At 45.7% G+C, this 16067-nt stretch overlaps 1 protein-coding gene across 9 annotated transcripts in view; it reads right to left on the bottom strand.

Moving 5' to 3' along the window:
- The window catches only part of CUEDC1 (CUE domain containing 1), a 145744-nt gene that overhangs the window by 20217 nt on the left and 109460 nt on the right, over positions 1-16067 (bottom strand). For 8 of the 9 annotated variants that reach the window (XM_077311589.1, XM_077311586.1, XM_077311591.1 and 5 more), the window contains one exon: positions 4642-4735. The exons of the other annotated variant lie outside the window; for it this stretch is intronic. In XM_077311589.1, the coding sequence (XP_077167704.1) occupies positions 4642-4735 (94 nt within the window). The remainder of the gene's footprint in view (positions 1-4641; positions 4736-16067) is intronic. 9 annotated transcript variants of the gene reach the window in all.

Below are 16067 nucleotides of genomic sequence, written 5' to 3'. Positions count from 1 at the left end.
GCAGCCACCCTCCTGCCTCTTTCAAAGCCCATTTTAAAGGGCTTTAATACTGGTAATAGCAGAATCCTCAGCCATCAAATATTTCTGGACCTCTGATGATCTATTTGATCGAAACACGTTAGGTCAAGGTCAAAAAAATTATTTGACATTATTGGTGTACACACTTAGATGTTTTGTGTGTGCCAAATAGACATTATTTTTTAGTTTTTTTAAATATCTGATCTCCTATAATAAACAGTTTATATTCTTCTATAATTGATTTTATTCCTGACCTTTTTGGTTCTCGCCTGTATTGGGTTTTTGTTTCCCTTTTTGTTACTTTATGCTGAGTGCGCAACTGCCCCAAGGTCACCCAGAGAGGTTCCATGGAAGAAGTGAGGATTTGAACTTTCAGATCCTAGTCTGACATTGAGCCACTAGAGCACAGAATTGTCTTGTTTTTAGTTTGTTTCTCGTTTCTATATATTTTGATGCATTTTTCCATAACTGCTTTGATTATCTGATTTGTTTTGGACTGAGTCTTTCCCCATTTTTGCTTTTGACCATGTACAGAGAACGACCTGTCTAACACCCCCAGTGTTATCACATCCTTTTGTCATTTCTAAAGGCACCTCTGTACTGGACAAATTACAGCAAATTAAACTAAAAAGATTCTCCATTAAATACAACTTACAGGGTAGAGTGCTGAATGAAAATAGTAGAAGGGGGCCAGCAGCAGACCAGGAGGGGGTTTCTGCAGGGTTTCTGTATTCCTAGCGGGTCCCTAGGAATGTAGAAAAATACTTCATAATTTTTTTAAAAATTGTCCCCAAAAATAGTTTGCTGAGGACTTAGAATGTTTATAGGCATCCAGTGAAGCTGATGGACAGTAAATTCAGGAGGGATAAAAGGAAACACTTTATACAACAAGTGATTAAAATGCGGAATTTGCTGTCAGACGATGTACTGATGACTGTGAGTATAGATGACTTTCAAAAATGGGTTAACCAGATTCATGGGAGAGATGTCTATCAACGGCTACCAACCATGGTGACTGATGGATGCTTCCATATCCAAAGGCAGAAAGTAACCTCTGAAACTCAGTGTTAGGAGGCAACATTAGAAGAGAGCCTTGGCCTCTGTGCCTTATTGGTTGGCTCTCCAGGGCAACTGTTTGACAACTGATGGACTGACCTAGCAAGGCTCTCATGTTCTTACAAAGGTTGAGATCAAGGATGAAGAAATGAACAGGTGAGCAAAGAAGAAAATGGGATTGGGGTGTGTGTCTTTGCTTAAGGCACTCAGAGCGGATAAAATCCTAGAAGGGAGTTCTGGGTCAAGGATGCTGCTTTTTAAAAAAATCACTTATCCCACACCCTCTCAATTCTTTGGCCTTATGACATGGTGGATTATTGTTGTTATTAATATTATATTTTATCATAAAATATATGATACACTGCATAAAAATATATGATACACTGCAGACAAAAACACTGCAGGAGCTCTAAGAAGCCTATTTGGATGAACAGACAACTTCAAGAGGAACTAAGAAAGAAAAGGGAAATGTTCAGGAAATGGAGGAAAGGACAGAGCTCTAAAGAAGAGTACCTACAGGTTACTAGGCACTGTAGATCAATCATCAGAAAGGCCAAAGCTGAGAGTGAGCTAAGATTGGCCAGGGAATCCCACTGTAACAAGAAAAGATTTTCAGTTATGTGAGGAGCAAACGTAAAGTAAAGGAGGCAATAGGCCCACTGTTGGGTGTGGATGGACAAACTCTAATGGAGGATGCAGAGAAAGCAGAAAGGCTCAGCGCCTATTTTACATCTGTCAAAGGGTTTAGGGTTTAGAGATGGCAGTAGCCAAGAGATTTTCGAGAGGCATTTAGCTGCACTGGATGAGTTCAAATCCCCTGGGCCGGATGAAATGAACCCGAGAGTGCTCAAAGAACTTTCCAGAGAACTTGCACAGCCCTTGTCCATCATCTTCAGGACCTCTTTAAGGACTGGAGATGTCCCGGAGGACTGGAAGAGAGCAATCGTTATTCCGATCTTCAAAAAAGGGAGGAAGGATGACCCGGGAAACTACAGACCAGTGAGTCTGACCTCTGTTGTGGGGAAGATAATGGAGCAGATATTAAAAGGAGCGATCTGCAAACATCTGGAGGACAATTTGGTGATCCAAGGAAGTCAGCATGGATTTGTCTCCAACAGGTCCTGCCAGACCAACCTGGTTTCCTTTTTTGACCAAGTAACAGGTTTGCTGGATCGTGGAAATTTGGTTGATGTCGTTTACTTGGATTTCAGTAAAGCTTTTGACAAGGTTCCCCATGATGTTCTGATGGATAAGTTGAAGGACTGCAAACTGGATTTTCAGATAGTTAGGTGGATAGGGAATTGGTTAGAGAACCGCACTGAAAGAGTTGTTGTCAACGGTGTTTCATCAGACTGGAGAGAGGTGAGTAGCTGGGTACCTCAGGGCTCGGTGCTCGGCCCGGTACTTTTTAACATATTTATTAATGATCTAGATGAGGGGGTGGAGGGACTACTCATCAAGTTTGCAGAAGTGTAAAGTTCTGCATCTGGGTCAGAAAAATGAAAAGCATGCCTACTGGATGGGGGATATGCTTCTAGGTAACACTGTGTGTGAACAAAACCTTGGGGTACTTGTGGATTGTAAACTAAACATGAGCAGGCAGTGTGATGCAGTGGTAAAAAAGGCAAATGCCATTTTGGACTGTATCAACAGAGGCTTTGCATCAAAATCACAAGATGTCATAGTCCCATCGTATGGGTCAGACCACACCTGGAGTACTGTGTGCAGATCTAGAGGCCTCACTTCAAGAAGGATGTAGTTAAAATTGAGAGGGTACAGAGGAGAGCGACGAGGATGATCTGGGGCCAAGGGACTAAGCCCTATGAAGATAGGTTGAGGGACTTGGGAATGTTCAGCTTGGAGAAAAGGAGGTTGAGAGGGTACATGATAGCCCTCTTTAAGTATTTGAAAGGTTGTCATTTGGAGGAGGGCAGGATGCTGTTTCCATTGGCTGCAGAAGAAAGGACATGCAGTAATGGGTTTAAACTACAACAATATAGGCTAGATATCAGGGAAAAAAAATTCACAGTCAGAGTAGTTCAGCAGTGGAATAGGCTGCCTAAGGAGGTGGTGAGATCCCTCTCACTGGCAGTCTTCAAGCAAAGATTGGATACATACTTTTTTTGGATGCTTTAGGATGCTTTGGGCTGATGCTGCGTTGAGCAGTTGGTTGGGCTAGATGGCCCTTCCAACTCTATGATTCTTTGATTCTATAAACTAGGAACAAGGCTCATTTTTAAAAATGGGCATGTGGAGGGCGGGGGAGAAGGCTGCGGGGGCGGGCGCCTCGCAGGAAGTCCGACGGGCCCGGCAGGCTCCACGCAAAAGGACAGCCCTGCTGCAAAGCTGGGGGGGCCGGCCTGACCACCGCCTACCTTGCTCGCCAGCAGGGTAATGGCGGCGGTCAGGGCGGGCGCCATGGGGGGGTGGCATGCCTGGTTCACTCTAGCGCTATGGTGGCGGCCGCACGGGCCGAGCTGTGTAGGCACGGTGCTGGAGGAACCGCAGGAATGGGGCGTTGACGCGGAGGATGGGGGAAAGGTAAGGAGGTGCAGGGTGAGGGGCCGTGCGGGGAAAGGGATGGTTGGAGTGGGGGTGGGAAGGGCGGGGATGGGGCAAGAGGGGTCCAGTGGCCGTCAAGGCATCGTGCTGTGGTGGCAGCATGGGAACGGGTCTGGGGGGCAAGTGGGGGTAGTTAGCGGTTGGTGGCTGTGTGTGTGTGGGAGCGTGTGTGTTTTGTTTGAAGTGGCGGTGGCACAGGAAGGGGTTTGGGAGCGAGGGGGGGTAGTTGGCGGTGGGTGGGAGCATTTTGGGGGGGAGGTTCGCGGCTCCTGATTTGCCCCTCTGAGTTTTTATCACAGACAGGGCCCGCCCTAACTCCTCCCCATTAGCCCTTAGGGCTTTATTTTATCCGCAGAATTGGTAAGGAAAGGAGTCCTGAGTTCAAATCCATATTTAGCTATGGGGCTGATATTACCTATGAGCAGGTCCTGGAAGGCAGTGTCTGAAGGAATGTAATGCACAATTATCCCTGAGGAATGCACCAGCAGGAAGGGGGAGTCCAGGAACCTCTCCACCAGCAGCATAACATCCAAACTGAGTTTTGAGCCCCTCTTTGCTTATACGTATTTAATATTTGGACTTTACTACAGGCATGACCCTTCTAGCATAGGCTGAATGGCTGATAGCCCTTAAATCACACCCAGTCCACCAGATAAGGACCAGTCATGGAATTTGTGTTGTCTATTTTTGTCTTCTTTATTTGTTTAATATTTTCAGGGTGTTGGGGAGACACTGTTAGTTTCTAGTGGGGAGAAAAGTGGCATAAATACCTAAATGAACAACTAACAAGTGGAAGAAGTCTGCTGAAAGGACCATTTAACATAGATGTTGTGGTGAGCCAAGCACATATCAGTACAGGCAAGGGGTCCTCATACACCTGAATTGTTAGGACTGGAAGTCCTGGGAATTAATTGTGCACTTGTATTGATCTCCATGCTGGAGACAAAGAGGAGGAAGATTCAACAGAATCCTAAACAGGTAAATAGACCAAACATGGAAGGATACACCTGATGTTTCAGCAACTGTTTTCTTTTTAACTTCCTCATCTTGGTCTTCTCTGAGAAAGCTCTGGCAAGTTCAAAGAGCTTCTTTCGTGTAGCTGGAAGGAAACCAAACATTTTTATGAAAAAGGGTCGCAACAACATGTGAAAAAGGAGCATTCCAAGAACACCACACAAGCATCTCACGGTCCGCCTCAGCAGTGGGCCACGGCTCCCTCTCCCCGCCCCCCCCCCCGCAGCGAGAAGCTAGCAAAGCTGCAAGCTAATTGGCTGCCAAACAGCCCAGCAAGTTTCTTGCTGTGGGGGGGAGAGGGAAGCTCCCCTTGACCGGGGGGGGGGGGGAGAAGCTCTGCTCCCCTTCCCGCTGCCTGGCTGGGTTGGTGTGTGTGTGTGGTGGTGAGGGAGAGGAGTCCTTTCCCGCCCAGCCACATGCCTTGTAATCTCAATGCTGCCTCTTTCATGGCTAATTAATCAGCTTTGCGGGCGCCCATTTGGAGGGAGACTTGGGCGCGCGCCCCTCCCCCTCTCTTGCGGCAGCAAGCACCAAGGCTGCCCGCCCGGTAGCCCCTTATCCCTTCCACGGGGTCACCGCAAGTGCCTTGGTGACCAGCCGTGAATCACTCAACAGCCTCTCTCCTTCAGCTCGCCGCTTGGCCCGTGCTCAGAGGCGCCTCCCCAGGCTTGCTGGCTGGCTGGCTGCTGGCACTGGAGGGGCTGAGGACGCCGGCACCTCTGCTTGCCAACCCAATCTGACCCCTTCTCGCTGCCAACCTTTGCCAAGGCACCTGCCAGAGCCCCGGCTGGAAGGAATGTGGTTGAGAGGTTGCGGGGGCTCAGAAACCAATTGCGTTTGGGCAGCATTGTTTCCTCTTGGGTATGTTGTTACCTCCTCAGCATTGTTTACTCCTCAGGGTATGTGTGCATGTCCTCCCTCCCTAACGGGATGCATGGAAATGCCACCCAAGCCAGACAAGGGTCCAGTCTGTATTAGAATGAATGGGTAGCTTGAAGTTCTGTTAGAGCTGTCTTGGGATATTGTAGGACGGCAAAACTGTTTGTAAGCTACTTTGGAGCTCCTTTGAGTAGTGAAAAATGGGTTATAAAAAAACATGCTCTACTATTTATTTATTTATTTATAGATTGATTGATTGTATGGCATATGTGTATCATATGAACACCAAATGAATCTCTGCAGGCTCAATAAATGGTTTAAGGAGGGAACTTCTTAAAAGGAGAGCATCCATTTCCAACAAATCCTGGAAAATTACCCTTGTTTCAAAATACTGTCAGTGTTGCTCATGAACTCCATTCACCCCTTGAAATCTCCAGTCCCTACCTGGAGGTTGGCAATCCCCCGGTGTCTCCAAGATATGCAGGCCTGAGGTGATTCCAGACCTCCAGGTCATGCCTGGAGCCTGGAAGTTGGCAACACCCTCGGTCAGTTGTGTCCCTCTTTACCCATCTTGAAATCTGGTCACCTTATTCTATTGCTCACATCCAATTTCATTGTTTATTGAATACCCCATCCTTTTGACTGTATTGATTCAATCTGTGCAATCTGTCTTGAGTCAAAGTGAGAAAAGTGGATGATACCATCAATGAAATAAGTTCTGTTCCTATTATATTGCTTAAGATCATTTAAATTGTGTTATTTAGATTATTGTTGTATTTGTTTATGTTATATATTAATTTGTACCCCCAATGTTGTATGTAAACCGCCCTGAGCCATATGGAAGGGCGGTAAATAAATCAAACAAACAAACAAACAAATAAATAAATCATGTTTAGTCTTGACCAATCCAAACTCACATTGGGTTGGATTGTGCACAAGCTCTCCACTTGTACTAGAATTTAGTAGCCCATGGTCTCAGTACACTGAACATAAGTCAGCAGTGTGACTCAGTGGCTAAAAAGGCAAATGGGATTTCGGGATATATTAAAAGAAATATAGCGTCCAGATCATGCAAGGTGGTGTTACCTCTTTACTCTGCTCTGGTAAAACTGTGTCCAGTTTTATTATTATTTATTTATTAGTTAAGATTTATATACTGCCGCTCCCAGCAAGCTGGCTCATGGCAGATAAAAATAAAACAATAAAACAATAAATAATTTAAAGCACCCCATGAAACAATCATTAATACCCTTAAAAATTACAATTACATTTAAGATGGCAATAATAGAATGTAAAACTCCCTTTCCCAACAACTCATAACTGTGGTCTCAGAATGGACAAACAATGCCTTAGATGTAAATTGGGGTAGATTGTTATCATCTGGGTTTGGTCTATCACCAGGGTACCACAACTGAAGAAAGATGTAGAGAAACTGGAGCAAGTCCAGAGGAGGGTTACGAAAATGGTGAGGGGTTTGGAGACCAAGACGTATGAGGAAAGGTTGAGGGAGCTTGGTCTGTTTAGCCTGGAGACAAGACAACTAAGAGGTGATATGATATCCATCTCTAAATACCTGAAGGGCTGTCATATAGAAGATGGAGCAGAGCTTTTTTCTGTTTTTGGCTAAACATCTGGAAGAAGTTCCTGACAGAGGCTTCCTTAGGAGGTGGTGGATTCTCCGTCTTTGGAATTTTTAAACCAGAGGCTAGATAGCTATCTGACAGAAATGCTGCTTTTATGAACTTAGGCAGATTGTGAGTGGGTGGGCAGGAAGGGATGTGCCAGTGTTTGTCTCTTGTGGCCCTTCCTTGCATGCCCAGGGAACTGCTGATTGCCACTGTGGGATGGGAGTGAATTTCCTCCAGGCCAGGCTGGATTCTGGAGATTTTTGGGGTTTGGTGGCGGAATCACTTGGGCATAAAATTGGAGTCACTGTGGATGGGCAGATAGTTGTGAGTTTCTGCATTGTACAGGCCTTGGATGTACCTTCCAACTCTATGATTCTATTATTGTAACTCTCATACAAGAGGAAAGCACCAGATGGGTCTTGCACAAGATTCTGTGCAAGAAGTACTGTGCTAAGAACCTTTACATTTCCGTTTGCATACTGCTGAATCTGAGCCACTGCCTGCCATTGATGGAGGGCCAAGTTGCACCTCCCTGTTCCCTTTGTGTGGCTCAGAGGCCATAGACCAAGGCTTTCCAATCTTTCCAATCTTTTCGAACAAGTGGGCACCTTTGCAATACTAACCCTGTGGTAGGTGTAGCCACAAAATGCCTGCCACAAGAGGTGGAATCTGCCACAAAACAGCTGTTGCTCAGCTGCTGCACAGCTCATGACAGGCATCTTCAAGGGTGGCGGTCTCAGAGGTCTGAACCAGTTGAGGCTGAGGAGGATCCAATGCCGCCAACAAGGATTCACACACCCTGGATATCTTTCATCAGAGGGGGTCCCCCAGCAGGGTCTTTGGAGAATCATGTCGAAGCTAATGGAGAGCATGGACTTCCACTTCTATTTCACATGGTGTCCCTCAATGGTCACTGTCAGGTACATTTTTGGTTTGGTGAAGAGCTGGGTCGTGTTGCTCACACGAGGTTGGTAGCAGATGGCAGCAGAGCTACACTGTGGAGTTGAGGTTGGTGCTGTTGTGTTTGATGAGGCTTGTCTTTTTTTTTATATACAAGGTTTTTTTTATTTTCATAAAGATAGAAATGTAGAATGCAATATGAGTTATTGATACAAAGAACTGTAAAATATAAAATATAATAATTATATTTCCAACACTAACATTATATTACCTATATGCCTACAAAAGAAAAGAAACAAGAGAGAAAGAAACACTGCTTCCCCTTTTTTCATAAAAATTGTTGTTGTTATGTGCGAAGTCGTGTCCGACCCATCGCGACCCCATGGACAATGATCCTCCAGGGCTTCCTGTCCTCTACCATTCCCCGGAGTCCATTTAAGTTTGCACCTACTGCTTCAGTGACTCCATCCAGCCACCTCATTCTCTGTCGTCCCCTTCTTCTTTTGCCCTCGATCGCTCCCAGCATTAGGCTCTTCTCCAGGGAGTCCTTCCTTCTCATGAGGTGGCCAAAGTATTTGAGTTTCATCTTCAGGATCTGGCTGTTGGTATAATGTACCAAGTGACAGCTAACAGCGTGACGTTGATCAAACTGATCTAACTGACAGGTACTGATCATGTGAGAAGTGTCAGGTGCACAGGAATGACACAGCACAAATGCTTCTATTGGCTGGATAGAAATCTGATGCAATACTAGAGAAGGTTGCATGTACATAGGTTGTGTATATAAGGAGTGATGGGGAAGCTGTCTCTATCTCTCTCTGAAATGCCATTGTGCGCGCAGCACTCTGCTGGATAACATGTAAATATTCTGTACATAAAAGGTTAAGAAACCTACAAACCTGTGTGGCTTGTGTTCATCTGTCACATCGAAGTGACAAACCACTACAACGGCTTCCGCTTCACAGCAACGCCAACAGGGCTATGGGCCCAGAGGTTGCAGTGCTTGCAGTGGTGAGTTTGTGGCAGTGGTGTTATCCTGAGTGCTTGGATGTCTGCTGAGGAGAAGCAGTTATCTGCCGGTGCTGAAGGTACGGAGGCAGGCGGGAAGAGAGACGTGTTGATGAGTTCTCCAGCTGCGATGACGAGCACAGCTGCTATCCCCGTGGAGAAGCTCAACTCGGAAAACTACAATGTGTGGGCGCTGCGGATGAAGCATTATCTAACCAGAGAAGGGCTCTGGAGGTATGTGGAGAATCCCCCTCCCAAACCGAGTTCACAGGAAGAGGTGGCTGATAAGAGGGCTCTTGCTACAATTGTGTTAGCTGTGAATGATCAACAATTGCTGCATATCTACAATGCTGACTCTGCGAGCGAGGCATGGACTGCTCTGAGCAATGTTTATCTCCAGGACTCGGCCGGTACGCTGATATCTCTGTCAAGGAGGTTGTATAGAACTCAAATGCTGCCAGGTCAGTCTGTGAGATCACATATTGATGCTCTGGGTGAGTGCTTTCGTAATTTGGAGCTTAGAGGAAAAGATACCTCGAAATTGGATCGCATTTTCATTCTGCTTTCATCTCTGTTACCTGAGTTTGAACCAGTCGTTTCCAGCCTGGAGGGCTATGAAGCACGTGATTTGGAATGGAGCCAAGTCACTGGGCGACTACAAGATTTTGAGTCCAGGCAAGTTGCCAAGGGAGTCTTATCTGTGTCTGGGCATATGGCCAAAGGAAAATCGACTTCGTCTGTGGAATGTAAAGAGTGTTCCGGCTCCCAGGTGGCTGCTGTCTATGTTGAACCTAAGGGCAGGCATGCAAGCAACTTCCAAAAGCAGGAGAAGGTGTTTGGGAGAGTGAGAAAGTGCTGGATTTGTCAGTCAACGGGACACATTGCTCGTTTCTGTTCAAAAGCTAATTCCCAATCGGTGAAGGATGTTACAAATAGTGCCCAAAGGATAATGGGTACTGCTACGATCAAGCTCGTGAACACAGCATTACCCTCAGGAGGGGACTGGGTGATCGACAGCGGAGCTACAGGGATCTTCTGCAATGACCAGAGGCTGCTGACAGACATACAGACATCCCAGCTAAAGGAAGTGCGGCTGGCTGATGGGCAAACAACAGAAGTTGTCTGTATGGGTTCACTATATCTCCCACACCTTAATTGTACTTTTAAGAATGTAATGTGTGTTCCCTCACTTCGTTCCAATCTCCTAAGTGTGTCTGTCTTAACAAGTGAAATGTTTAATGTCATATTCACTAATAAGGGGTGTTCAATTTGGAAAGAAGGAAAGGAATTGGTGCAGGGGTGTTTGTCTGATGGTGTGTATCTGTTGAAGGAGACTTCAGAAAGTGCACAGGTTGTTGATAACACTCCCATTCACAATAATTGTATACATTTATTGCACCGAAGGGCTGGGCATATAGGATACTCAGCATTGAAAAAAACCTTAGATATTCTTGGGGTTGGTGACATCTCGGAGTGTACAAATTATTTGGATTGCCAGGTGTGTAAGGAAGTAAAAGCCAAGGCGTATCCAGTGGCTAAAAGAAGCACAAGAGTAACACATAGACCTCTTGAGCTAATACACATGGATCTTATGGGAAAGATGCCATCTAGTGTCTCAGGACGGCAGTACATGCTTTGTATAGTGGACGATTATAGCAGGTTCTGCTGGACACTAACTATGAGGCACAAGTCAGACACATTCAAGCTATTTAAAACCTGGTGTCTTAAAACACAAAAGCAGTTGGGGTGGCAACTGTCCTCCATACAAACAGATTTTGGGGGTGAGTTTATTTCTCATGATTTTGAGCAGTGGCTGGAGAAAAATGGCATCAGCCATAGGATAGCAAATCCTGGGTGTCCCAGTGAAAATGGAGTGGCTGAAAGACATATAGGCAGACTGCAGACAGTCATGTGGTGTATGTTAAAAGACACAAGGTCGTCTACGTGTCTGTGGGCAGAGGCTGTCAGTGCGGCCTGTTATGTATGTAACCGTGTGTGGTCAAGTTCTGTTAATCACATTCCATACTTCCTCTTGTATGGAAAACTGCCTAAGTTGAACTACTTGCGAGTGTTTGGGTCTGGGGCTTGGGTGTCCATTCCCAAAGCAAAGAGAACTAAGGCAGGGCCACGGTCAAAGTTTCTGAAATTCATTGGCTATCAGTCTGGAATGAAGGCATATCGTTTTCAAGAGGGACAAACTGGAGTGAGGTTCAGCCGTTCTGCTTCATTCAATGAGCAGAATAACTGGTCTCACATACAGAGTTCTGAAATGGCTATGCTGCCAGTTACTCCAGATGCTGGTGAAACAAATCACAATGACCAGGGAGGTCAAATGCCTGTTCCATCTCAGCAGATGCAGGCAAGCTCAGAGACTAAGCCAAGTGTCAGAGCAACTCTTAGAAAGACTGCAGGGGTTCCACCAAACCGCTTGCAGTATGAGACTCTGGGAACTCCAGTGATAAACTTTGTTGGCACACAGGAGCCAGAGAGTTTCAAGGAAATTCTGAGTTTTGCAGAACCAGAAAGGGGCGCCTGGCTAGGAGCCATGCAGGCGGAATTTGACTCACTGGTAAACAATGAAGTATTCACAGAGGCAGAGTTACCTGAAGGAAAAAAGCCTATATCTTGTAAATGGGTTTATCGTCTGAAGCAAAAGGCCGACGGTTCTTCACAGGCAAAAGCTAGGCTTGTGGCGAGAGGTTTTACACAAAAATTGCAGAACTGATGAGAATGTATCTGATGTATTCACAAAGCCTGAATGTATAAACAAACATGAACTGTTTAGTAACATGTTAGGACTTCACTCTGTTATCTGAGGAGGGGTGTTGGTATAATGTACCAAGTGACAGCTAACAGCGTGACGTTGATCAAACTGATCTAACTGACAGGTACTGATCATGTGAGAAGTGTCAGGTGCACAGGAATGACACAGCACAACTGCTTCTATTGGCTGGATAGAAAGCTGATGCAATACTAGAGAAGGTTGCATGTACATAGGTTGTGTATATAAGGAGTGATGGGGAAGCTGTCTCTATCTCTCTCTGAAATGCCATTGTGCGCGCAGCACTCTGCTGGATAACATGTAAATATTCTGTACATAAAAGGTTAAGAAACTTACAAACCTGTGTGGCTTGTGTTCATCTGTCACATCGAAGTGACAAACCACTACAACGGCTTCCGCTTCACAGCAACGCCAACACTGGCCTTCTAAAGAGCAGTCAGGGTTGATCTCCTCTAGGACTGACCGGTTTGTTCGCCTTGCAGTCCAAGGGACTCGCAAGAGTCTTCTCCAGCACCAGAGTTCAAAAGCCTCAATTCTTTGATGCTCGGCCTTCCTTATGGTCCAACTTTCACAGCCATACATTGCAACTGGGAAGACCATAGCCTTGACTAAACGCACTTTTGTTGGCAGGGTGATGTCTCTGCTTTTTAGGATGCTGTCTAGATTTGCCATAGCTTTCCTCCCCAGGAGCAAGCGTCTTTTAATTTCTTTGCTGCAGTCCCCATCTGCAGTGATCTTGGAGCCCAGGAAAATAAAATCTGTCACTATCTCCATTTCTTCCCCATCTATTTGCCAGGAATTGAGAGGGCCGGATGCCATGATCTTTGTTTTCTTGATGTTGAGTTTCAAGCCAACTTTTGCACTCTCCTCCTTCACCCGCATCAACAGGCTCTTTAGTTCCTCTTCACTTTCTGCCATTAGAGTGGTATCATCTGCGTATCTGAGGTTGTTGATATTTCTCCCTGCAATCTTGATCCCAATTTGTGACTCCTCTAATCCCGCATTTCTCATGATGTGCTCTGCATACAAGTTAAATAGGCAAGGCGACAGTATACAGCCTTGCCGAACTCCTTTCTCAATTTTGAACCAGTCAGTGATCCCATGTTCAGTTCTCACTGTTGCTTCTTGACCTGCATATAAATTTCTCAAGAGACAAATAAGATGCTCTGGTATTCCCATCTCTTTAAGAACTTGCCACAATTTGTTGTGCTCCACACAATCAAAGGCTTTAGCATAGTCAATGAAGCAGAAGTAGACGTTCTTCTGGTACTCCCTAGCTTTCTCCATGATCCAGCGTATGTTGGCAATTTGATCTCTAGTTCCTCTGCCTCTTCGAAATCCTGCCTGTACTTCTGGAAGTTCTCGGTCCACATATTGCTGGAGCCTAGCTTGTAGGATTTTGAGCATAACTTTGCTAGCATGAGAAATTAGTGCAATGGTGCGGTAGTTTGAACATTCTTTGGCATTGCCCTTCTTTGGGATTGGAATGTAAACTGACCTTTTCCAATCCTGTGGCCATTGTTGAGTTTTCCAAATTTGCTGGCATATTGAGTGTATTTCATAAAAATAGAAATATAGAATACAGTATATGTTATTAATACAGAGAATAGTAAGTTTCCAGGTTTAGATTAAATGCTTAACATTAAACATAGAACAATATGAGCTTTCGGTCTTCTTAAGGGGGTCTCATCTCGAGGCTTGCTACATCTTGTCGTTCCCGTAGACTTATATTCTGTCCCAATGGCCTTTGGCGTAGAAAGTGTAGTTGTACTCTTTCCTGCAGAATATGCATCGATAAATCTTGAGGCCGTTGCACCTCCTGGACTCCAGTATCAATACAATTTTTTTCCCAAAGAGCTCCTATAAATCGGTTTCACTACAGATCCATATATCTTTTGATTGATTTTTGTACACTGTTGCTTTGAGATGGCTATATGTCTTTTTTAAAAGGGTGTCCTTATCTGGGCTGGAGAACTCCGACATCCCCTTTTCCATCTCCAGAATTTCAGATTTCTCTTCTACTGTTGGTTTTCCACCTTGTTTAGAGCTGTCATCAGCCACTGTTATTGATCCATCATTCCTGTTGGAGACTTCTTCCTTGCCATCTTGGATATCCTTGAAGATATTTTTAACCAATCCTTCTGTAAATGCTTTGAAATCTTGGGTTTGTTTCTCTGTTAGATGAGCCAATCTTTTTAATAAAGACATGTTTTTGACTTAAAAAACAACAGCCGGCCTCAAACAATTTTACAAGTGGCCAGTAGAGGTCCTCTGTTTTATCCTCTAACGTTCCGGGTGACGTATTGAAGTCAGTAAGGCAGATATTCTCATGCTGGAACAGAGTTCTCGTGAGATCTTCCCATTCACAGCTCTTATCTCTTATTTCCGAAAACCAAAACAATTGCAATAAGAGCTTTTGCCAATTAATTTGAGTTGATTTGAGTCCTTCTTCTGCTTAGTTAGGAGAATTAGCCTGCCTCATAACGAGGTGGCTTCGGGCAGAGCAGAATAAAAGGAGGGGGGAAACAAAGGGCTTTGATGCAGGAAGAGAGACGGAGAAAAAAAACCGAGAGATACTTGCAGTAAATGATGTTTTGGAACTCAGCCGATGTCCTCCCCTCAGTTCACAACGTTCATTTGTAGTAAATCGTCGTGTAGGGTTAAAGCAGATACTTTAAGATTAAAGAGAGAAAAGAAAGTCCGAGATAGAATATGGCAGTCGTCCTCTGGTCCTGGAACGCTGACAGCCTATAATCCAGGGAGATATACTCCCTAAAGGATTGGAGACGGCCCCAAGAACTTCCTGGGTAGAAAGGTGAGGTGGGGTTTGCGTACCCCTCCTCTTTTCTGCCAATTGCTTGTGCGATTGACCCCTGTCAGGCTTCAGAGATAGCAGAGCAGATGCCCTGCAACCTTCTCAGAACGACATCTTAGCCGGAAGGCTTGTCCTTGAAGGGTAGAGACCAGGCAGGAATGGAGACATGTATGGAGTGGCAGATATGGGCAATGTGACCCCACTCGCACAGCCTGCACAGCGTGTTGCAGAACTGGCATGTATGGCATGAGTACTGGGCCTGACAGCTGGTACAGGAGTCAGTGGAGGATGCTGGCAAGTGGTGACATTTTGCGGTGGTAGCAAACTGAATGCACTCGACCTCTGTGTCCCCCTCCTTGCTGGTCTCATAGTCCTGATGGTGTACAGACTCATGTTATGCTCATGTACATTGTGGCGGGCTGTGGCCACATATGGTGCAGATGCTGTGGGTGACTGTCTTGGTGGCGACAGCTTCTTTGAGTGCAGCTTTGAACATGAGGCCCTTCTTGGCAAACTGGCAGAGTTGCGTATGCCTGTCCCAGAGGCCACACACCAGGCAGTCCTGCAGCATCTCTTCCATGCTGGTGAACTGGCAGTCATGGGCCATGTTACCAAGCACAGCCCCAAAGGTAGCGATAGACTTTGTATCTTGCTGGACTCACTGGTAGAAGGCATGGTGGCTGCAATCTCTCCCAGCTGCGAAGTGCTTCCGCAAAAGGTAGAGAATCTCGAGATCGGCTGTCTCAACATAGGTCAGGGCAAACAGGTCCTGGGCAAAGTTGAATGTAGCTGATCTGCAGACGCTTAGAAACACAGCCCTCTTCCTCTCACTGTCAGTGACACTGTTGCCATTGAGATAGCATCAAAGGTGCTTCTCATAGTATGTCCATCTGGCCAGGAAGCTGGGGTCAAAAGATCAAGACTGCTCTCCATTCAGCGCATCAGTCACATCTGTCAGTGATTGCAGGCAACTTGCCCAACTCAGAAGGCAGGGCCTCGCTAGTGATTTCAGGTGATTTGTTCCCCTTTGGAAGGCATGGCTCTGCAGCAGTGATTTCAGTGCTCGCTTACCAGGGCTGCATTGTGATCCCATCCTTGCCACCAGTGGTTCTATGGTTTCAGAGACCAGGATACTGGGAGTTCATTTCAGCTCTTTATTGTGACCCCAGGGTGATGATACAAGAGGCAAAAATGAACTGAGAGAAGCCAGTCAACAACCCCAACTTATGTACAAATACAGAACAAAAAATCTTCCTGCCAGTGCACACTACTGGTCTGTTTTACTTTGAACTGACTCGATCTGGCAGATGGGATCTGATCATGTGCTGCCCAATCACAATCTCAGGTTTATGATCCTGCCTCAGACCATAAGCTTGGTCCTCAGCAGGACTGCAGACGCAACAGG

This window comes from Paroedura picta, chromosome 15 (assembly GCF_049243985.1).
Source record: "Paroedura picta isolate Pp20150507F chromosome 15, Ppicta_v3.0, whole genome shotgun sequence".
NCBI classification, from domain to species: Eukaryota; Metazoa; Chordata; class Lepidosauria; order Squamata; family Gekkonidae; genus Paroedura; species Paroedura picta.
Note: the sequence above shows the minus strand (reverse complement) of the source record. Positions and strands in the feature narration are given on the sequence as shown.